At 42.2% G+C, this 25,206-nt stretch overlaps 1 protein-coding gene across 2 annotated transcripts in view; it reads right to left on the reverse strand.

Annotated features, from left to right (window-relative positions):
• The window catches only part of CDH12 (cadherin 12), a 503,695-nt gene that overhangs the window by 118,541 nt on the left and 359,948 nt on the right, over positions 1-25,206 (reverse strand). For both annotated transcript variants that reach the window (XM_007655500.3, XM_039910661.1), the window contains one exon: positions 16,440-16,856. In XM_007655500.3, the coding sequence (XP_007653690.1) occupies positions 16,440-16,670 (231 nt within the window). In that variant the 5' untranslated portion in view covers positions 16,671-16,856. The remainder of the gene's footprint in view (positions 1-16,439; positions 16,857-25,206) is intronic.

Genomic DNA, 25,206 nt, shown 5'->3' on the forward strand with positions numbered 1-25,206 from the left:
TAAATGGAATTTTCCCTTTCCTCACTTTATTATTAATGATGACTTTGTTAAAAGTGACTATGTAAACTTTGTTTGGGTTTTTAACGTAGGATGCGTGTATCCATGCACCCAACACATATTTCTATTACAGGAGGATGGTAATAATAATAATAGTAATAATAATACTACTAATAATGGTATTTGTTAAGGGCTTACTCTGTGCCAATCACTGTTTTCTGTGCCAGGGGAGATACAAAGTAATGAGGTTGAACACGGTCCCTGCCCTACATGCCTCCTAGGCTTAATCCCCATTTTACAGATTAGGTAACTGAGGCACAGAGAATTTAAGTGACTTGCCCAAGGTCACACACAGAAGACATGTGGTAGGGCTGGGATTAGAATCTATATCCTCTGACTCCCAAGCCCGTGCTCTTTCCGCTAGCCATGGAGACTCCCGTCGTAAGTGATGGATGAGCTTCGGCTAGCCACGAAGATTTCAGGCCCCAGAACCCACAGAGAGGAAATAGTTTTGGCACTAGTGATTTCTACAGGGTCACTGACACTCTCTCGCCCTTGCCGGATGTTATCCTGCTGGGGCAGTACATCAAAGGGGACCCAAGAATTTGGCACATTCAACACACTGATGGCCGAAGGGACCACAGCAGAATGCCGATATGAACCCATAGTACTGTAGACCAGCAAATAGCAGCCAGGAGAACTAGCTCAGGAGGCTCTATGGAAATCACCAGTCCCGTTAGCTCACACCTTTCAGTGTCTGTCCATCAGGCAAGATGCCCCAGTGGCGTCTTCAGTCAGAACCATTCACTAGGGATGCCTCAGCCCAGAATTCACAAACTGCATTGTAGAAATTCAAGGTATGGATTTTTTAAATTATTATTAAGATTTCTTTTTTTTTTAATACATCACCAAGGAATCCACAAGTGTTTTGATTCCTGGAATGTTTAATGAGACAACCCAAATCAACTGTGAAGATTTTTTCTCTGTTGGTTTCTCATGGAAAAGAATCACGATCAATACCATAAATTGATCTCCTTACTAAAGTTACAAAAGAATTACTAATCTAAATGGAGAATCAGGATGAACACAAATACACAAACAAAGATAAAATCTTACAACTGTCCTTCAGGTTTGAGGACGACACTCCAGGCCACGAGATAGTGCTGTAATGTGTGAGTGTGATTCAATTCGACAATGTGCATATTTAAGGATTCACCATCACTGCCCTTCTGCATTTATTGCATTCAATGGACGGAGTTGGTTTCCTCTCTCTTCCTTGGTATGATCTCTGACTTGAAAGTCTCTCTTTCAAGAAAGTCATCACATTTCTAAATGGCGTACATCATACAGGAAAGCAGCATAGCTCAGTGGAAAGAGCCCGGGCTTGGGAGTCAGAGGTCATGGGTTCGAATCCCCACTCTGCCACTTGTCAGCTGGGTGACCATGGGCAAGTCACTTAACTTCTCTGCGCCTCAGTTACCTCATCTGTAAAATGGGGATTAAGACTGTGAGCCTCACGTGGGACAACCCGATTACCCTGTATCTACCCCAGCGCTTAGAACAGTGGTCTGAACATAGTAAGCGCTGAACAGATACCAACATTATTATTATTATTATTATACAGAGAAGCAGCAGGGTGTAGTGGATAGAGCATCGTCCTGGGAGTCAGGAGGTCATGGGTTCTAATCCCAGCTCCGTTGCGCATCTGCTGTGTGACCTTGGGTAAGTCACTTCTCTTCTCAGTGTCTCAGTTACCTCGTCTGTAAAATGGGGATTGAGACTGTTAAACTCAATGTACCCTCCCACTGTCCCACCCTCCCAGGGAATGCCTGCTCACCGTTAAAGTTAAAGGGGACAGTTTGGTTTTTTTCTTTAATCTACCATATTGGGTGTACTTTCGTAGACCGTGTCTCCTCAGATTATGAGGATTGGCCATCTTGGTGTAGATCGAAGAAGACTGAGCCTATGAAAGAGCCACACTTTATTGGTAATCAAAGGACCTCACCAATCCCAATCCTAATCAATGATCTTGCTTTCAGCCGTACCGTTAGGAAGAATGCAACATTGGAATAATGTTGATCAACCTCCCAAGGAAAATCAAATCTTACTAGTAGTAGTTGTAATATTACTACTACTAGTAATAATAATAAATACCTTGCTAGTAGTAGTAATAATAAGAATAATAATTATTTTACTTTTAAAGTATATTATTACACTTAAGTATATTTTTATGATAATTCTTAATTAAATGTTATTTGCCAAGCATTGTAGTGTGTACTCACCAGGGAAGATATGAGATAATCTGGTTGGGTCCAGTCCCTGGCCCACATAGGACTGACAGTCTAAGAAGGAGGGAGTGGTCTCTCCTAGACCCCCTCCAATCTGGCTTCCGTCCCCTCCACTCTATCGAGACTGCTCTCTCTAAGGTCACCCATGACCTCCTTCTTGCCAAATCCAATGGCTCCTACTCCATTCTGATCCTCCTTGACCTCTCTGCTGCTTTTGACACTGTCGACCATACCCTCCTCCTCCATACTTTATCTCACCTTGGCTTCACGGATTCCGTCCTCTCCTGGTTCTCCTCTCACCTCTCTGGCCGGTCATTCTCGGTCTCCTTCGCTGGCGCCTCCTCCCCCTCCCATCCTTTAACTGTTGGAGTTCCTCAAGGGTCAGTTCTTAGCCCTCTTCTGTTCTCCATTTACACTCACTCCCTCGGTGAACTCATTCGCTCTCACGGCTTTGACTACCATCTCTACGCAGATGACACGCAGATCTACATCTCCGCCCCTGTCCTCTCCCCCTCCCTTCAGGCTCGCATCTCCTCCCGCCTCCGGGACGTCTCCACCTGGATGTCGGCCCGCCACCTAAAACTCAACATGAGCGAGACTGAGCTCCTCATCTTCCCTCCCAAACCTGGTCCTCTCCCAGACTTCTCTATCACCGTGGATGGCACGACCATCCTTCCCGTCTCCAGGGCCCACGATCTCGGTGTCATCCTTGACTCGTCTCTCTCATTCACCCCACACATCCTATCCGTTACCAAGACCTGCCGGTTTCACCTCTACAATATCGCCAAGATCCGCCCTTTCCTCTCCACCCAAACGGCTACCTTACTATTACGGGCTCTCGTTATATCCCGGCTAGACTACTGTGTCAGCCTTCTCTCTGACCTCCCTTCCTCCTCTCTTGCCCCGCTCTAGTCTATTCTTCACTCTGCTGCCCGGCTCATCTTCCTGCAGAAATGATCTGGGCATGTCACTCCCCTTCTTAAACAACTCCAGTGGTTGCCTATCAACCTCCGCTCCAAACAAAAACTCCTCACTCTAGGCTTCGAGGCTCTCCATCACCTTGCCCCTTCCTACCTCTCCTCCCTTCTCTCTTTCTACCGCCCACCCCGCACGCTCCGCTCCTCCGCCGCCCACCTCCTCACCGTCCCTCGGTCTCGCCTATCCCGCCGTCGACCCCTGGGCCATGTCCTCCTGCGGTCCCGGAACGCCCTCCCTCCTCACCTCCGACAAACTGATTCTCTTCCCCTCTTCAAAACCCTACTTAAAACTCACCTCCTCCAAGAGGCCTTCCCAGACTGAGCTCCTCTTCTCCCTCTACTCCCTCTGCCACCCCCCCCTTTACCTCTCCGCAGCTAAACCCTCTTTTTCCCCTTTTCCCTCTGCTCCTCCACCTCTCCCTTCCCATCCCCACGGCACCGTACTCGTCCGCTCAACTGTATATATTTCCGTTACCCTATTTATTTTGTTAATGAATTGTACATCGCCTCGATTCTATTTAGTTCCCTTTGTTTTTACGAGATGTTCTTCCCCTCGACTCTATTTATTGTCATTGTTCTCGTCCGTCCGTCTCCCCCGATTAGACCGTAAGCCCGTCAAATGGCAGGGACTGTCTCTATCTGTTGCCGACTTGTTCATCCCAAGCGCTTAGTACAGTGCTCTGCACATAGTAAGCGCTCAATAAATACTATTGAATGAATGAATCCCTATTTTGCAGATGTTGAAACTGAGTCACAGAGCAGTCAAGTGTCAGAGGCAGGATTACAGCCCTGGTCCTCTGATTTCCAAGGCAGTGCTCTTTCCATTAAGACAAAGGTGAGGTCTACGGATAGTCTAGCTCAGGTCTATGGATAGTGTCAAATGCTTATGTAATCCTATCTCTCCTCGTTGTCCTCATTACTCTCTTTTCCTTGCCCCTATTCACTTCTTCTATGTCCCTTATCTTCTCTCTCTTCTTTTTCTTCTATCCCCCTTCTGTTTTCTGAATCAATCAAAATCAATTCACCATATTTTGACAATATAAATTATTTCTAAAGGTTTAAAAGCAGACCCCACTCATTGACTAATAAGCAGAAATATCAAGTCCGGTGTAGTGGAGGAAAGGTCAAGTAATGAGAGCAGGAAAACGTCTTTTCCTCTTTCTAGCCTCTGTTTATGCTCTTTACAAGGGCAGCACCCACGCATTCTCCCACTTCATTCTCAGTTTGACCTTAAGTCTTTTATTAGCTGAAATGTAGGTAGAAAACTTCCCATGAAAGATATGTTATAATAAAACAACTCCATTTGAAAGCTAACTGTAAAAGCTGGAAGAAATGCCAATAAAACACTGAGATACCTGAAACAAATAACTTGTGACCTTAAAACAAAAGAGAGGACATAAATATACCCTCCTAAGAGGATTTTCTTACCCATTCAGAGGAAGCCAATGAACACATATTGAAAAATCACCTTGGTCACTGCCCTTTAATAAATAGTAAGCACCATGAAGAAGGCACTTTACTAACTATCTATTTTCTTTCACCTACTTAAGTGGTCCTTCTCCTACACTAAGCCAGCCAGCATCAGTGAAAAATGGAGGCAAATATCCACAAAACTAATACAACTATACTCCATTTCCTAAATTCCTGGATAAAATGTGATGATAATCCAGATTAAAGACACTCGAATAAGCAGCTGCCTTCTCATAATATAGAAGGACAATGCAAGCATAAGAAGGGAACTTCATGATTTATTAAGAAGGGGCCTAATGTGACAATTCATGATGATGATGGTATTTGTTAAACTTTATGTTCCAATCACTGTTCTAAAGGCTGGGGTAGATACAAGGCAATCAGGTTGGACACAATCCCTGTCTCAGATGGTCCTCCCAATCTAAATCCCTATTTTACAAATGAGGAAACTGAGAAACAGAGAAGTAAAGTGACTTGCCCAAGGTCACACAGCAGACACAAGGTAGAGCTGGGATTAGAAGCCTGCTCCTTCTGACTCCCAGGCCAGCGCTCTATCCACTAGAACATACTGCCACTCTATTTGTTATTGTAAAATGTCAAAGTCATTGAATGTTGGGATTAATCTAAATGAGGTATATAGTTGCAGTTTAAGGAAATGCAAAAGTTGAAAACAACTATCAAGTGATTTTTGAAGACCCAAGTCAATTGCTCTTCTGAGTTGAAGAAAGTTTACCTTTCCATTCTATACCCTCAATAATTGTGCAATGTTAAAAAAAAGCATAATAAATGCAAAAAATTTCAGAGAGAAGACAAATCAGATTGACACATTTGTTAGTGAGATAGGCAGAAAGACTAGACCACTTATTTTTTAAGTGGAAAGGGGTATCCAAAATAATTCAGTATGTTTTCTCAGATAAAACATTTTCCTTCAAGAAGAGATTTAATTTTTAGTGCTCAGGAAGGAAACAATTTCCCTCTCTTCATACATCTTTAGGATACAAGCAGATAATAACTAAGTGATGAGTGCATCCCGTTTATTATTTGAGGTGAATTTTTCTCTTTAGATTTCCCAAAAACAGATGCTTATTTGAGGAGGCAGCACTAGAGGAACAAGAGAAAAGGCTGGATCAGACCTTAATTAACATACATTAAGCTACTTTGAAACCAAATAAACCTTAAATACAGGCCCAAGGAAGGTAAACTGATATTTAAAGGATAAAGTGTCAGGAGCTGGAGAGACGGATGGCTCAAACATATAGGTGCTTTCAAGCATGACTGTTCAGAGGTGTTATTTGGAAAGGAATTAAGCCTGGTTAACTTCACTGAAAGTATGTTACTAAACTTAACAAGTAGCTCGTAGGCTCCTTAAGGGAAGGGGTTGTGTTTCTAGTTGCTCTTGTACTTTCTCAAGTGTTTAAGAAAGTGCCTAGCACCCAGTAGCTGCTCACTTAATGCCATTTATTGACTTGCCCAATTTACAAGACAATAAAAATGTCTTTTTTTTCAAAATTTAGATATAGCTTTGGAGGCTAAACTATAAACTAAACTATAGATCTAGACTGTAAGCTCCTTGTGGATCATACTGTTCTCCTGGACCAGCCCTTAGTAGAGTGCTCTGCAGACAGTAAACACTCAGTAAATAAGATTGATTGCTTGATTGCTTGATTGAACTTCCAATGAATTTAGAGATAAAACGGTGACAGTTAGGCCTGGGATGAAAAGGACGGCTAAGAAAAGGCATGGTATAAGATGTGTTTTAGATGTCTGCCTACAAACAGGATAATAACACTAGGTTGTGTAAGTAAAACGGTTGGGATTTTAAAAATGGAGTGGCAGGAAGATTGTTAAAGATAGTAAACAGAAAAGGGACAGAGAAATTGAAAAAAATAGCAAACATTTAGAAACAATTACCAATGCTACCCACTGAGAATAATAAACCAATAGGTATGGGCAACAAAGCTTTGGAAAATGAATGAGGCTAATACTAGAAGAGAGGTGGAACATGAAGAAAATGATTATATAGAGTGAGAACGTAAAAGTAAGGGCCAGACACTGTAAGAAAGGAACGTTCCTTGGGATACAGTGTGAAGAGTCTGATCTTTACACTCTCTCCAGTTTGTCAGTCCCTCTCACCTCCTAAGAATCTCTGCTCCCACACTTGTTCCCCTCCCTCACTGCTATCTTCAACCTTTTTCTCTTTGAGTAGGAGTGCAAATCCCATAGGGAAAGGGACAGTGTCTGGTCTCATAACCTTTTACCCATCTCTGGCCTTAGCACTTCCTAATGCTTACTAAATGCCACAATTATCCTAAAGGACGCTCTGCTTTCAGGGAAGCAATATGTGACACAGGTTCACTTGGAAATAGTTGAATTACTCAAATAAATAAGTCCTGGTTTATAATAACTCTATTGCCTCAGTTCCTTCTCAGAGGTTGCTGGATTGTAATCATTCTGTCAATCTTAAAATGAGAGCTCGGGAAATGAAGTAAGGTCTAGAAGGAGATCTGGAAAGGCAGTTCAGAAAGTACTTTTGGGGTTTGTTTTGTTTTCACCTGTCTTTATTTCTTTAATGAACTGGAGGGGAAACTAAAATGAAAAACTTTTGAAAGAAAACTGATCAGTGTTTCTACTCGGCAGTATATTTATGACAGCTGTTAAGTGATATAAATGTCAGCTGCCAGAATTCATTAGGATTATATATGAGTCTTCTTGTGGATCCATCAAAATTCATTGATTTATTCTGGATCTCTACCATGAACATCCATTAGAGTTAAATTATTAAAAAACAACAACAAAAACCTACTTTTGGACAGACGCAAGTGGTGTGGACCCATAAGGAACATTAAGTGACTTACATTATGCACTATTGGAAAATAAAACCATTCTTGAACTTTAAGATTGGCTCATTTAACTAATAATGAAAATCTTTTCTCCACCTCCTCTGGTTTACAGTTTATCAATTGATTCGATTGGTCCCCTGAGAAAAATAATCTATATTTGAGAACTTAGCTCATTCCTTGGTTCATTCTTCCCATTACATCTTTTGCTTCTGTTGACTGAATGCTAAGAAGACAGTCACATCCTGAAGGTGAACAGGATAAGGACACATGAAAGTCACTCCCACGGTAGTATAATAACGGTGGTGTGAGGAGCTAAACCGAGAAAGAAGATTGCCAAGAATGAAGAAATTAAGGCAGTTTAGGAGAGCCTTACTAAAGCAAAATACCTTTGTACCAAGTAAAATTTCTTTCCTTCTTCCTCTTATCTGTAAATTATCTTTGTATATGTGTCTTCCTGACTCTATTGAAAGCTCTTTGAAGGCAGAGATCATGTCTACTAACTCTACTGGAATCTTTCTGAGAAATTGGCTCAGTGCTCTGCACACAGTAGGTGCTTAATAAAACCTATTAGTTGATTGTACACTCCCTGTCTCACTTATATGCACAGAAGTAGGCACTCGTGTCAGAACCATCTTTAGCAGTGGGCTGTTTTCACACATGATGCATGAGCTGACAATGTTGCATTTTCTGATACACTTTCCAAGCATTTAGTAGGGTGCACTGTGCTCTTTGAAGTCCCTGTGCTCCTTTGCTCCTTTGTCCCTGTGCTCCTTTGAAGATTGCAAAAAGCAGAGAAAAGCCAATAGCACTTTCAGATTATAGAGATTAACTAGGTTTGATTGGGTCCATTTGGAGTTTTACCATTTTCCCTATAAATACAAAGGTGAACAGAATAACATTTTCTTACTTGTTTTAGGGACATTAATGATGCCTGCTTTAAGGCATCTTTAATAATAATACTAATGATAATAATAATGGTATTTTTAAGCGCTTCCCGAGAGCCCGACACTGTATTGAGCACTGGGGTGGATACAAGAAAATTGAGTTGGACAAAGTCCCTGTCCCACGTGGGGCTCACAGTTTTGATCCCCATTTTACAGATGAGGTAACTGAGGCCCAGAGAAGTGAAGCAAATTGCCAAAGGTCACACAGCAGACAAGAGGCAGAGCAGGGATTAGAACCCGTGACCTTCTGACTCTGAGGCCTGGGCTCTATCCCGTGCTCTTTAAGGCTGAGAATATCCAGAGAAGACGATCTGGAGAAGTAGTGGCACATTCGGGTACAAATGGCACCTCTTTATTTTATACAAACCCAGGAAATGGCCAAGTGCCATATTCTGTGGTTGGTGATAAGAAGTAGGGGAACAATTATTCTGACTCAAGAACCATGGATAATCAATAAATCAATCAGTCACATTTATTAAGCACTTACTGTGTACAGAACACTGCACTATCTCCTTGGAAGAGTACAATATAACACATTCCCTGCCCACAATGAGCTCATATTCTAGAGAGGGAGACAGACATTAATATAAATACATAAATTACAGATCTGTATACAGGTGCTGTGGGGCTGGGCGTGGGGGGTGAATAAAGGGAACAAGTCAGGGTGATGCAGAAGGGAGTCGAAGAAAGGTAAAGATGGTTGATTCAGGGAAGGCTTCTTGGAGGAGATGTGTCTTCTATGACTTTGAAAGCGGGGAAGACTAATTGTCGGTCAGATATGAAGAGGATGGGCAGTCCAGGCCAGAGGCAGGAGGTGGGTGAGAGGCCGGTGATGAGATAGAAAAGACTGAGTTACGCTGAGAGGGTCAGCATTAAAGGAGCAAAATGTGTGGGCTGGATTGTAGTAGGTGAGTAGTGAGGTGAGGTGGGAGAGGGCAAGGTGATTGAGTGCTTTAAAGCTGATGTTAAGGGGTATCTAATAATAATAATAATAATGTTGGTATTTGTTAAGCGCTTACTATGTGCCGAGCACTGTTCTAAGCGCTGGGGTAGACACAGGGGAATCAGGTTGTCCCACGTGGGGCTCACAGTCTTAATCCCCATTTTACAGATGAGGGAACTGAGGCACAGAGAAGTTAAGTGACTCGCCCACAGTCACACAGCCGACAAGTGGCAGACCTGGGATTCGAACTCATGAGCTCTGACTCCAAAGCCCGTGCTCTTTCCACTGCGCCACGCTGCCATCTGTCTGTTTGATGTGGAAGGGACACCACTGGAGGTTCTTGAGGAGGGACTGAACGTTTTTTGTAAAAAAAAAAAAATGGTGAGTGAAGTATGGGCTGAGAAGAATAATAGCAGAATTCCAAGTAGCCGCTGTATGGTTGCCTGAAATTGGGAAAACAGAAGCAAGGAGGACTGAGGTAACATTTGAATGATGCACTGAAACAAAACATCATGTCAGTGGCACATAGCTGAAAGGAGAAGGTCAGTTGTCACGGAATGATCAACATGGCATACTGCTGCTTTCAGAAAATCAAACCAGCCTAACAATAATGATTCCCTCAGTACCCCATTCCTCTTGAAGCAATTCTGTCCTAACTAACTCTCACTTTCAATCTCCTTGAAGGTTCTGCATAAAAAACAAAACAAAAACAAACAGAAAAAAACCTTCTGGATCATTTTATCATTTCCAGTCCTCATTATTCATAGTTTATCCTACTACTGTTTGCAGTCACACCTTTCCTTAGCTCACTCAAAGATTCAAAGAGAATGGACTTTCTCATATATCCTCAACTTCTTTGAAAGGTTCATTTATGATTCTTACTGGAGACTACTTTTTTCATGAGTCATCAAGATACAATCATTTTTTGCTTAAGCTCGCATATTCTGGACCAATCACACTTCAGTGGCTCTTCCAGAAGATTCTCTCATTCTAAGAAAGCAGGGTATTCCAGATTTGCAGAGTTAACAATGATGTTATACTTCTATCCCTCTGCCAACAGAGGAATATCTTTAACTTGTGATTTATGGTTGAATTTATGATGGCCAAAGTGCTTTGCCATGAAGATTTTTTTGCTGGCAGCTTTTAATGTGTCACTATGAAGTACTATTCTAGATTTTCAAGCCAAGAACTAGCCTAATCCCAGTTGTAGCCTGACACCTTTTAGGAGCGACTCCAAAGCATAGCTTGAATTGACTGAGAATTTCATCGGATAGCATCAGACACAATTGCTGTAAACCTATTTACCAGTTGGATTCAAAAATTAACTAGTCATCCTTATCTGGTTAGTAAAAGTAACAACTAATTTAATTCGCACTTGAAGTGGCATTTAGGGATTTCAGTTAAACTTTCAATGTTTTAATTCTAAAATAAGCAAGGTAATCACCAATACATCTGTCAGAGTAATACGGTCTGTTTCCTTAGTGGAATGATACACCACAGCGATATAATTCCACACTTAAGTCATTTGTTATGAGACTGATTCTGGATACAAAGTGACACTGAAATGGTCCGGTGAACACAGTGACCACTGGAAACCTAGGTATTCCAAGTGGCAGATCCCAGAGCTGGAATTCTATGGACCCTGTACCTCTCTCCTCACCAAGCACTACTATCTCCCTTAGCATCTAAGACCTTCCCAAAACAGGAACAGAATGGTAGAGGATGATGGAAGATCTTTAGATAATTCAGAATTTTTTTTCCCAGTTAACTGGTCTAGAGACTAGGGAGAGGAAGGGATAAGGGAAAGAAGCAAGCAGATGAGTTAGTTTGCCAAGAAGCATTTGTGGAGGAGCAGCTTCGCTTAGTGGATAGAGCACAGGCCTGGGAGTCAGAAGGATCTGGGTTCTAATAACAATGATGGCATTTGTTAAGCGCTTATACCTGCCAAGCACTGTTCTTAGCGCTAGGATAGATACAAGGTAATCAGGTTGCCCAAAGTGGGGCTCACAGTCTTAATCCCCATTTTACAGATGAGGTAACTGAGGCACAGAGAAGTTAAGTGACTTGCTCAAAATCACACAGCTGACAAGTGTAGAGGTGGGATTAGAACCCACTACCTCTGATTCCCAAGCCTGTGCTCTTTCCACTGAGCCACACTGCTTCTCTGCTGTTCCTCCACATGTCATTCATTCATTCAGTCATATTTATTGAGAGCTTAGTGTGTACAGAGCACTGTAGTATCTCCTGTATGACCTTGGGCAAGACATTTCACTTCTCTGTGTTTCAGTTAACTCATCTGTAAAATGAAGATGGTACAATATACTTTAGGTTTAATTATTAGTTACTTCTATGTTTGCCTTCCTCCCTGACTGGGAGTTCCTGGAGGGCAGGAACTGTTTTCAATTCATGTCTTGGTGCATCCTCGTGAGTCTACTACAGTGCTATGGGATGGTGTAGGCACTCAATAAATGCAACAATAATAATATAATTGCTGGTGACAATACTACCATTGATGTTACAACTATTGGTAATGACTGCCAGGGCTCAGAACACAGGAAAGGGGAAAGACTGTCTCCACTTGCCTTCTGATGTGAAATCCAGACAGGACTTTTAAATTGAGGGACATTTGGGTGAAATTATCGGTCAAAGATTTAATGCTTGAAATCCCGACATCTGCCCGGAAGTAACAGAATTACCTGTGAGAACCAATATGGGCAGCGTTTTGATAGATCCCAGCAGCAGGACAAATGGAAAGCACTTGGGACTGGGAGTCAATGGCCCTTTTTTCCAATCCTGGCTCAGTCGCTTGCCTGCTGTGTGACTTGGGGCAAGTCACTGAGCTTCTCTGTGCCTCAGATAGCTCTCCCTTGAAACAATGATTCTATACCTGTTTTCCCTCCCCTTTAACTGTCATGTGGGACAGGAACTGTGTCTGACCCGATTATCCTCCGTCCTCTCCAATGCACACCACGGTGTTTGGAAGCACTTAACAAATACTAATTATCAAGGGTGAAAAGAGATAATGACTTCTGGATTTGGGGCAAGGGAGGTGGGGCTCGCAAGATCGGGAATTGGAAAAGAACTTCTTCAACATCATAATCAACCATGCTATTTAATGATCATCTACTGTATACAGAGCCGGGGGCTGAGTGCAAATAATGCAACGGAAGTAAATATATATTGTTTCTGCCTTTCTCTCGGGACACAATACTTGGAGAAACATGTGTACTCTCAACTCCTGATCCTCTTATTTCTCTCTCTTACTCTAGATTACACACAACTCTGCCAACCTGAGAACAGTGGAATAATGTCCAGTTGTCAGTCACTACTCATTAAACAAAAAACGCTTCCAGGGCTAAGATCTGTTTATGAATACTCAGGAAAAATAAAATATGCACCCATTTGTGACAACGTGACTGATCTTGGGAAGACCAGGGTCAGTAACGATCAAGTAAATTCTGAAGGATTTTGCATATTTCCTCTACATCATTGTTGGCTCTGGTTTCTAGCCTAGATTCAAAGCCATGCTTTCCCCATTTATATTAATAAGGCATTCATTCAGAATGATAAATTTTGAGTTGAACTGGCTGGGTCCCTCTATATATCATTTTTATCACCTAAGTTCAAGTGGCCCAGCGGGGTAAATGTCATTAAATCGTATGCTAAATATGCACATGAATCGTCTAGCTCTCTTGAAATTCTATACATCGAGGGAACATATATATTTGAGGTACAAACATGAACGAAAGTGATTTGAAGCTGTCCTTCTTATCCAATTAGATCAATCCATTAATCTTCTTCAAGCAAATAACTTAGATGCCATCTGAGAAGACAAACCGTCATATTCAAGCTCTATTCCCAGGTGGGAATAGCTAACGAGAAAAACCGGCTCTCTAAAAACCACCTGCATTTTGGCCTCCTCTCCAGAGTTGAGAAAAAGCCTCACTGGGAGCAAGTCAGAGAAGGAATTCAGGTTGCTATGGTCAAAATAGATATAAGAATGATCATAAAGGCAGCAACGAAAGGAATGAAAAAGAGGCTTTGGAGGTCAGAAACATAACTGAAAGAACTGGAGGGAGAAAGAAAGAAATGAGGATGGGGAGATTGAGACTGAGAAAATCAATATACAAATGGTTTAGAGGAGAAATGTTCCTTGGTAGAGTGGAATAAAACCAAGTAGTGCATTTCCAAAGTGAAGAGAATGAAAATAGGTTTAAAAAAATGAATAAACACTATGTTTTTCAGTTTGAAATTGATTTTTGAAAGGGTGTCAGGAGTCTGGACCCTGGAGAGAGTCCTCCGTCCAGCTCACATTTCAATTTAATCATCTGATGAATCCGTAATCTGAAATGTTCCACAATGAATGAAGATGGGGGAGTTTTCATTCAACAGGCACACAATGTTTGGGATGAAAGCGGATAATACAGGGCTCTATTTAAGGAAGTAAAATTGCACTTAAATACTGCGGTTTCCTAGAGATGATGCATTGCATGACTCTGTGGAACTGAGAGAGTGAGTAGCACCTTGAAAAATTGGAAAATTATTTGCTACGAGTAAGATTTGGACAGGGTAAATTCTAAGGAAAAAGAGGAATTTTTCTTTTCCCTATCTTTATTTCTTGACTTTAGTCCCAGGTATTCAAAAAGATGTGTGTGAAATGGGTCTGAATAATTCATGTGCTTGAGGGAACCAAGAAGGTAAATTCAAGGTTCTGTAACTTTCCTTTTCAGATTTTCTTTAAATGCTGAGTTTTTCCATCTATAGACTCGAAAGGAGATGATCCTATCTGAAGGACAGAATAGTAACATAGCAGAGTTTTCAGTCAACTGCTATAAAGAGCGAGTTAATATAACAAGCATCTAATCTCAAATGACAAGAATAGGTGAGATATTGAAAACCCATAAGGCTAGTGTAAATTACAAACTAAAAAAATTACATTCTGACCTTCTCAATATTACATGCCTCAAGAACAATATTAAATGAGGTTTTTAGACTTAGGAAATCCATTGAAAAAAGCAGCTTCAAAATAATTCAATGATGCTGTTCACCATATGAATGACACTGAAATATTATTCTAACGTTCAAGTGCTTATATATGCATGCTTTTCAATTTCGAAAACATTTCTCTTTGATTTTGAATGAGCTGCCCCTATTTTTGTTTCCCACCATATTTGTTGACATCTAATTAAAAAGAGAAGGGAGAAAAATTGTAATAGTGAATACTAATAAGTGTGGTATTTGTGATTATTATGCTCCATGCACTGTAATAAACAGTGGAGTAGATGCAAGATAATCAGGTCAGGTACAGTCCCAGGCCTACATGGAAAATCACAGTCTAAGAAGATTAGAGAACAGGTATTGAGTCCTCACTATGCAAATGAGGACACAGAGCTATGGAGAAGTGATATGCCCAAGTTTACACAAAAGGCAAGTGTTGGAGGCGGGATTAGCAACCAGGTCTTCTGACTCCATTTTTTTTTTTGATCCCGCCCATGTAAACCCAATTCCTGGAAATCCTAATCCCCACCCCTGGAAAACCTACACCTTCAAAGTCCCAACCCCAACTCCCAGGTCTCCATTCTTGGAAAACTTGCTTCCGGTTGTTGTGGGCAGGGAATGTGTCTGTTCCATTATGATATCGTACTTTTTCCAAGTTCGGTCTTTGCATACAGTAAGTATGAAATAAATATGATTGATTGATGAGTTGATTCTGGTTTGCCCCTTTCTGAAATTTGAATATGTAGACAGATGTAGACAGATGGGAGTCAAAAGGACACGGGTCACATTTGTCTGCTGTGTGACCTTAGGCAAGTCACTTTACTTCTCTGTACTTCAGTTACCTCATCTGTAAAATGGAGATTAAGACTGTGAGCCCTGATGTGGGGCAAGGACTGTGCCCAACCTGATTAGATACCTAAGGCATCTACTCCAGTGCCTAGCATAAAATATGCACTTAATAAAAGCCATTAAAAATAGTTTTATTTACTGAGTACTTACTGTGTGCAGAGCACTGCACTCAGCAGTTAGAGCAACCCTACACTCTAAACAAAGGGTGGAAGTAGCCTTCTTGAAGACAATGGAATTTCCCCTGTCTGTGAGAAGACTGAAGCCAATCATGCAAAATGATTCATTGAGTGCTCACCGTGTGCAGAGCACTATACTAAGTACTTACCACTACCAGAAGAGCAATGCCTTCTGCACTATCCGCATATAAACATGGACTCTGACCGAGCTGATGATATTGTTCCTGACAAGTTCCTACTCTGTTTTGGAGCCTGCCCCTCAGTATTTCAATTCTTGCCAAGCCTTTGCTGTAGAACAACAAGAGAGTTTCCCATCTCACCTTTGAGCTCTTTGCAGCTTGTTCCTTTCCACTCTTCATCCCATTAAGATCCCTTCCTTCTTTTCCTCTCTGCACTCTAAATTTAGAGTTACCACGTATGAATTGGGGAAGGGATGAGTTTGATTCTCCCTGTTAGCCACAATGAGAAACTAAACTATAGAGTATGGCCCCAGGAGGAGTGCAAAAAAGAGATCCTAAAATCACTGATTTCTCTTCTGACCTGTGGTGCATGTGATCTCCATGAAGAGTCCTCAAGTATACTACATGGTACATTCGCACACAAACGATCCACAGTGCATTCTCCCTTGTTCTAGCCACAGTACAGTCCCTCACGTACACACCTAAATGCATCCTCCCATCCACCATGCATGCATTTCCCTCTCCCGCATACCATCCGCAGGTCATTTTCCCACAGTGCACCAAGCTCGGTTCATTTCCCCAGGATGTGTGACTCCCCCCTGTAGACCGTGAGCTTGTTATGGACAGGGAATGTCACTATTTTTGTGCTGTACTTTCCCAAGCGCTTAACACGGTGCTCTGCGCACGGTAAGCACTTAATAAATACGATTGAATGAATGAATGAATGAATAAGAATTCCTTTCACATCAGGTGACGGTGAGAAAAGCAAAGTGGTTACCTTCCCCACATACTGGGGTTCGGAGCCCATGTATTCTTCCAGTACAAAAAACTGGTTCCAAACCCAGCCACGTTTGACTCGCTGGGCGGGGAGTGGGCGACCCGACATGGCGATCACATTTTCCCTCGAATCCGCGGCTGACGTCTGTGGTGGCAGAGGCTGCAGTGGTGTTAGGAGGCCTCCATGAAACAGGACCCAGAGAAGCAGGGATAAGCAGTTCCTTGTAAGCATTTGCAAAGGCTTTCCTTCGGCAGAGGAAAACAAACTCCAGCTCTTAATGCCGAACTGGAGAATCCAGGTTTGAAGTGTCTGTGGCCTCCACCACTTAGCTTCTGATTCTATTGAGGAGATGCTAATGCAGGCATTAATCCTTCTGATGACAAGGTTTTTGCAGTATTAAATTCCATCTAAAGGGACCTATAAAAGAGATTTACATGGCAACATCAAATTACATAAAATTACATTCATCAAAACTCTCAGCCTATTTATCTAGTTACTATTCAACAGACGGAAGCAAAACGGTACTTTCAAAACTATTCGAGAATCATAGTTGCTATAAACTCCAACTCGGAAACTTTTGGAATGGATGGCTCCTACTGGGTTCTGAATTAAACATTCTGTCCTTAAAACCCGCCATAAAATATGCAAGTTCCTGTGCCTGCAAAACCCACCCTGTTTGAGTACTGCGAAGCCTCTGGCTTAAGGAATTTCAAGGAGAACATAGGTGAAAGTTCCTATTTAGCAGGTTTCAAGGTTTTGTTTAATCTTTATCTTTTTATCCTTGGAGAGGGAATACACAGGTGAGAATTAGACACAGGTCCTGTCTCTCGTGGGCCTTACAATAGAAGAGTTGAAGTGGAGAGAAGGGATTGGAGACATACAGGAGGAGCGGCGAAACAGCCGACCCTTTGGATGGCCTTCATTTAGCCTTATGTATTCATTTATTTATGTTCACATGTAAGTGTAAATGTCGTACAGTCAAGTGAACGAGAGGAGAATCAGTTGCATTTATTTTGATTCCACTGCTGGTGATATCTCTACATCTGTGTCTCCTCATTAGAGTGGAAATTTCCTGTGAACAAGGAATGTCTCTGATGCTTCTATTGTCCTTTCTGATTGCTTAGTACAGTGAACTACGATCAGTAGTGTTCAATCCCAATTACTACTGCTAGTGACAGTACCTATTACTAATTTCACTACAACTAGTCACAGCGGAGAACAGCGGCTGGGGATAGAGAATGAAGAGCAAGATCTATCATGTGACTTAAATTTCCCTGACATCCCAGAGCTTCTAAACAATCCCCTGGATTATGTGGGACCTTTGTTGAGCGTATACTGAGCATGCTCCAGCGTGGGCCTTGGAGAACCAAACATTTAAAATGAAAAGAGTATCCTGGTGTTGTGTCCAAAGACAAGGCCAGTATTTATAAAGAGAAACCTACTTATCTTAACTTGTCTGGAGCACCTTGCGAAAACCGCCACTCTAGGTCATGGGTTCGAATCCCAGCTCTGCCACTCGGGAGCTGAATGACTGTGGGGAAGTCACTTAACTTCTCTGTGCCCCAGTTACCTCATCTGTAAAATGGGGATGAAGACTGTGAGCCTCACGCGGGACAACTGATTACCCTGTATCTAACCCAGCACTTAGAACGGTGCCATAGTAAGCGCTTAACAAATGCCAACATTATTATTATTATTATTATTAACCAGAGAAGTAGGGGAGCTCAGTGCGAACCAGGTGGTAGGACCTCGGAACCTCGAAGGGGTAGAGCCAGAAGGGAATAGTAGAGTATGCAAATTGATCCCCAGAGAAGTTTATGGTGAGTTAGAAAGTCTGACACAGTGTGACATTTCTGTGACTTTTTTTTTTTTTAGTACAGATTCAGCACTTGGGGCACAGAGGTCTTTCTTTGGCTGAAGTCAAGTTCCCTCGACTGCATATCATCTGTGAAAAGAATGTCTGCAGTCACTGGACCTGATCCTGTGGTTTGCTTGGGTGAGCCTACTAGCTATTCATGAGGTGCACATCCATCTTCTAAATAGGACTCAGCTCCCTTGGAAGAATTCATTCACTACCCCGGACAAGCTACTTTCTCTCCCTGGATAGCCCCGACATCCGTGTCATCGGTGTGTAAAAAAAATGATATAACGTGGAAAAGGATGAGGCAAGAATGCAGTGAAAAGCCGAGTCCATAAAGAAAGCCAAACCATGCAAACTGGGAATTAAGAACACGCTGGGCTAAAATTGATCTGAAGACGAATCAGCTGGATGAACACAATCACATTTGTCTTATCTTTTGCCAGACTTGACCTTTCTACAGGAGCAAAGGCAGAAAGAGTTTTAGGATGCTATCCATGGTTTAAAATAGAATTCAAATGTTTAAAACGTTGATTAGCTTTGATTTATAAAATATCTCATTCCTGTGGGAGTTGTTGCACTCGTGATTCTCAATGCTACTGATGGTAAAAATGAGGGAGAAATGCGCATGACCATAACATTATCCTTCCCCTTCTTCCTCTGCCTCAGCAACAGATTTCATTGCATTGCTCCAGTAAAAGTGAATTTAAGAGTCAGTTTAAGGTCCTGATCAGATCTGGAGAGTTTAATAAGGGTAGAAGCTGAATGGGAGAGGTATATGGTGATGTGAATGGAAGCAGGGTAGTCCTCAGTAGAACGCAGTTGCCTTGGATTTCTAAATAAACATCAATGAGTTAAAAATGGGTAGAGAATAGATGGGTTTCAGGCAACTGGGGTGATAAAGGGAAAGTCATTCATTCATTCATTCATTCAATCATATTGAACTCTTGCTGTGTGCAGAGCACTGTACTAAGCACTTGGAAAGTACAATTTGGCAACAGAGACATACCCTACCCAACAGACTCACAGTCTAGAATGGGGAGACGGACAACAGAACAAAATAACTAGGCAGGCATCAATAGCATCAAAATAGATAAATAGAATTATGAATATATACACATCATTAATAAAATAAATAGGATAATAAATATGTATGAATATGCACAGGTTCTGTAGGGCGGGGAAGGGAGTAGAGCAGAGAGAGGGAGTCAGGGCGATGGGGAGGTGAGGAGGAGTAGAGTTAAAGGGTGGCTTAGCCTGGGAAGGCCTCCTGGAAGAGGTGAGCTCACAGTAGGGCCTCGAAGGGGGAAGAGAGCTAGTTTGGCAGAAGTGAGGAGAGAGGGCATTCCAGGTGAGTGGTAGGACATGGGCCAGGGGTTGACGGAGGGACAGGCTCGAACGAGGGGCCATGAGGAGGTTAGTGGCAGAGGAGCGGAGTGTATGGGCTGGGCTGTAGAAGGAGAGAAGGGAGGTGAGGTAGGAGGGGTCAAGGGGATGGACAGCTTTGAAGCCAATAGTGAGGAGTTTTTGCTTGATGCGAAGGTTGATAGGCAACCACTGGAGATTTTTGAGGGGGAGGGGTGGGGAGTGACATGCCCAGAGCGATTCTGTATAAAGATAATCCGGGCAGTAGATTGAAGTATAGACTGAAGCAGGGAGAGACAGGAGGTTGGGAGAAAGGAGGCTGATGCAGTAATCCAGTCGGAATATGATGAGAGATTGTACCAAGGTAGAGGTTTGGATGGAGAGGAAAGGGTGGATCTTGGGTCCAGGTTGTTAGAGGGAGGACTGGAAAACAAAGAGCCAAGGTGGAGAATCAGAAGGGCTGGGGTTATTTCCCTGGAAAAATCTGTCCAAACGGAAACCTAAATTACAATCCCTTTAAGAGAGAGTGATTTTACCCGGTCTAATGACTCAAGTGAGTTCAGCAGAAGGAGACAATGACTAGGAAAGGATGACAAACTGCATTCTAAAATGTGCTTGGGATTTAGGGAAATGTTGAGAATCAACCTCGTATTTTGGTTCATCTCAAAGCTCTTGGAAATGTGCAGAAACTTAAACTAGAATGAGTGCTTTCAAGACATTACTTGGATACACAGTGAAATGATAATTGAGAAATCTTATTTCTACACCAACATAAATCTGTTCCGGGCATAACACAAGTTGGAGATATAGGGAGAGACAGCAGTGCTGGTCAAGGAGTGATGCTATTAAGCTTCCCCACCTCTGCCTCAGTCTTACTCAGTCATAGCACTTTGGGTTTCTTTGCTTTTTTGGCAGTAAATAACAATGGGTGTCAAGGGTGCAAAGCCTTCTTCTAGTAGTGAACTTGGTTAGGTTACTGTTATATTGTTATAATATAAGAATTTGTATCAAAAATTCCTGTCACAATAGTATCTTTGAACCAGCACCCTCCAAACTCTTTCGGTCTGATAGAATCAATCATTACTAAAGCCTGCTTTTCCCCTTTATACAAGGTTTTCAAAAATATGATTATTGCAATATAAAATAAATTATGGTATTTGGAATTAATTCATGAACCTCCTAATTAAGGATGTGGATTCTTAGGGAGCAGTCTGAAACTTTCAGGGTTTATTCTGCCCTCAAAAAATAAGGATGATGTTCATGGCTACAAGATCTGGTGCATCAAACCAGAAGCATCTTCAGCCACCAGAAGGAGATAAAACAGCCCACTTCGATCAGGCTTCAGTGGAAATGGAAATTAATTACTGTGGGAACTGTGCAGTATTGATAAATGATTACTATATATAGCGGCCACAATAGCCACCTCTCCTTCTGCTCTAGTTCCTTACCCTCTGCCTTTAAAAATGATCTAACCTTCTCCATTTGGGGAAGGGCAGAGTCTTGGGGTTGGATATTATACTACCCTTATCACCATTCCAGGAATTCCCCTAACTCTTTCCTTTAATGAGAAAGGAAATTTAAAAACATAAATTCAAAAAATTCACCTCCAAATTTCCCAAATCAACACCAACTGTCTGCACTGACTACTTACCAAACCATTACCTAGCCCATCTGAATCTAAATTTTGCTCTTTTCACTCTACTAAACTGAATATCTCTAAGGACACCATTGACGTGATAATAATCATAATTCAATATCAGTATTGAAAATAATAATAACAATAATTAGTGTAATAATTAAGGGTTGCTTTGTTTTTTTTCCCTGCCAAAGTACTGCCTAAATCCTGGGGTTGGAACAATGCGATTAAATCTTAAAGTCTTTATCCACATGGAGCTCATAATTTAAGCTGGAGTTAGAACAGATATTTTATAGATGAGAGACTAAGGCACAGAAAAGCTAAGTAGCTTATCCAAGCTCACAGAGAAGGCAAGTAGCAGAGTCAGATACTAGAACCCAGGTCTTCTGACTCCAAGTTTCCTCCTTCAGGAAAAATGCAGAAGGGTTACCCTTCTTAGTCTTAATCCCCTTTGGTTTTTCTTTCTCTTCAAAAATCTGTCTCCCCAGCAGCTCTAGGAAATTGGGAATAAGTCAGTGGGTGCTGTTCCCGTGAAAATGGGTAAATGGGTGATCTCTGGGAGGTGGCCTTCAAGCGGAGGGAGTCTCACCTTGCCTCTCCCTCACTCCACCCATTTGCTAGCAGTGCCAAAAGTAAACTATAGTAGACATGAGAAAGGAAATAACTGCTTTGTAAATTTGCCTCTAAAATCATCAATCTTGGGAAATTTGCTTAACAGGACGGTCTCTGTCCACACAGTCAGATTGGACAGGGATGACATCTATGAACTCTGTTAAAGTGTACTTTCCCAAGTTCTCTGCACAGTGCTCTGCACACAGTAAGGAGTAAATAAATACCAATTTTTGATTAAAGGTCCATCAATTATCCTCAAAGAGGAGAAAGTGTAGATTAGCATCTTCTCTTTTTCTTTCCAATTACTCATCTTTTCTCCAGAGTTTAATTTGTTTCCATTTTCATATTCCCAACTCTATCTCCCAAGAGAGGAAAAAGAAAGAATTACGGGAAAGGTATAAGGTCACTTCCATGTAGAGATGTCTCCAACCAGATTTTAATAATCATGATGACACTTGTTAAGTGCTTACTATGTGCCAAACACTGTTCTAAATGCTAAAATAGAGTTGATGAGGTTGTACACATTCCCTGCTCTACCTGAGGCTACATAGATGGGGAGTAGGATTTCATCCCCTTTTTACAGATGAGGTAACTGAGGCCCAGAGAAATTAAGTGACTTGCCTAAGGTCACATAACAGAAACAGCAGAGCCAGAATTAGAACCCGCATTCTCTGACTCCCAGGAAGCCATAATGCTTCTCTACTCTTTGCTTTGCCAATCCTCTGCCCACAGATCTCTTCAGCTTTGTTATCTGAGGAGGATAAGCTTGTGGTGAGGGGGAATGCATCTAACAAATGTGTTGTACTGTATTCTCCCAAGCACTTAATACAGTACAGAGTAAGTGCTCAATAAATTCCACTGACTGACTGATTGAAAGCAAGCTTGAATTAAGGAAGTCTTCTTTCCCCCCAAAGGGTATCAGAGACCTGAATGGATCAACCAAGAAGATATTTCCGTGGAGCTTTTACTGAGAAGCTGATTCTACCTCTGTATGCTCAACCAGTCCCAGTCCAGTCTGATCATTTTTTCCATTTTGATTAACAACCTAAATCTGAGGACTCCAGCTTTGCAGAGTCTCAACTCTAACACTAAAGTCTGGGCCTAATTTTGATGGGAAAAACAACGCGAAGCAAAACACAAAAACCTCGGCCTCTGATCCGGGTGCGTATCCGTCCTTCAAGGCCCCAAACTAACATTATTGCTTCGCGATCCTCAAATCCATTCTTGTCTGTAAGACTGCAGTGCTTACAGAAGAGGCATTATTGTCAGTGCATTATGTCTCTCCCAGCAGATCACTGCCTCCGGCCCCAGCTGTCAGCCAGGGAGCTTTTAAAGTGTTATATGGCAACAAAAAATGATGCAAGGGGATGGAAGGACTCTGCCTCTTAAGTGAAATGGGAACAACCCCCTCCCTTCGCCCCCCTCTCCCCCCTGACAACCCGGCTAGAAACACAGCATTAAATTACAAAAATATCACTAGCGTCCTTATAACACTGACCTCGGCTCCAACACCCGGAACAAAGAGGTATGAGTGGCAGGCTTGTTTGGAAGTGTCAGCACACTGGAGAAGAATTCCCTGGCAAGCCACTGCCCTCCCTACCTTCAAAGCCTTTCGGGAATCACATCTTCTCCAGGGCTTTTCCCCGATGACTCTCGCAGTGTACAGTGCTTGGTACACAGTAAATGCACAATAATACCATGAATACTAATATTTAAGCTCTTACTATGAGCAGAACACTCTACTTAGCCCTGGGAAAGACTATGCAGATGGGAATTAGGCATGGCTACTGTCACTTGAAGGGCTCGTAATCCCTTACCATGTCAAAGAACATGAAGGCATGGAATGACCTGATAGATGGCACAATGGTTTTTTACTCTAATAGCAATGAAGAGTCAGACAAAGTATGTTGAAGGGAGCAGCCTGCCCTAGGAGAACGATCAAGAGGCTAGAGGTCAAGAGATTCAGAACTAGTGAGATTCAGGACTAGTCCCGGCCCCCACCCCCTCACATCACTTAGGGCAGTGCTTGGCACCTAGTAAGGGCTTAACAAATACCACCATCATCATCATCATCATCGTAAGATGGCTAGATGGCAGAAGACAAGACTTGTGAAAGTACTTACTACATGCCAAGTAGTGGGAAGCAGCGTGGCTTAGTGGAAAGAGCACGGGTTTGGGAGTCAGAGGTCGTGGGTGGATCAGGAATGCCAATCCCCGAGTTCACATGCAAGCAGGGAAAAAGTGTGGCTTAGTGGAAAGATCACAAGCCTGCAAGCCAGAGGGACTGAGTTCTAATCCCAGCTAATCCCAGAGACGCTGAGGGACAGAATTTGTAAAATAGAATACTCAGGCGGGAATTAGACAAGTTCTGTCCCTCAGTGTCTCGAGGGGCAATACTAGGAAACAATCATATTTATTGAGTGCTTACTGTGTGCAGAGCACTGTACTAAGCACTTGGGAGGCTACAAGATAGAGTTAGTAGATCTATTCTCCACCTATTACTACTATTATTATGTGCGAGCTGGAGTTAAATTATACTGTGATATCCAATAGTAGGAAATGCTTCCAGCACAGGAGTCTAAACACATCATGAAGAATCTGGGAGACTGCTGGATGTGGATGTCAGTATTTCTGATGTACAAATCTGAGAGATCATGAAAGTGTTCCAAGCCTCTTTGGAAATTTGATCAGGAAGGGATTTCATAGCAGGAAGGTGTGATCAAGGTATTGGGAGAGTCGAGAAGGAGGAACAGTGAGAAGGTGAACTTGGGAGGAATGAAAAATGTGTGCTGGGGTGCAGTGAGAGAAGAGTGGGAGAAGTGAGAGAAGCAGCATGGCCTAGTGGATAGAGCATGAGTCTAGGAGTCAGAAGGACCTGGATTTTAATCCCTGCTCCTCCACCTGTCTGCTGTGTGACCTTGGACAAGTCACTTAACCCCCTCTGTAGCTCAGATACCTCATCTGTAAAATGGGGATTAAGACTGTGAGCCCCTTGGGGGACATGAACTGTGACTGATCTGATTAGTTTGTATCTATCCCAGCACTTATATTGCTTGGCACATAGTATGCACTTAAGAAATACAATATAGGAAAAAAAATGTGTCTAAAGAGGGAGAGAGTCTATGAACTGCCTTAAATCCAGTAAACAGTCAGTCAGCCCATCATATTTATTGTCTATTATTTATTGGTCAGGTGATTCTGCTTGATGTGGAGAGAAACAGGTAAGGATTAAGGGCTTTTCCAGAGAAGGGAGATGTGTACAAGACGACACTGACCCTGACACTTCTTCTGCAAAG

This window comes from Ornithorhynchus anatinus, chromosome X3 (assembly GCF_004115215.2).
Source record: "Ornithorhynchus anatinus isolate Pmale09 chromosome X3, mOrnAna1.pri.v4, whole genome shotgun sequence".
Classification (NCBI taxonomy): Eukaryota; Metazoa; Chordata; class Mammalia; order Monotremata; family Ornithorhynchidae; genus Ornithorhynchus; species Ornithorhynchus anatinus.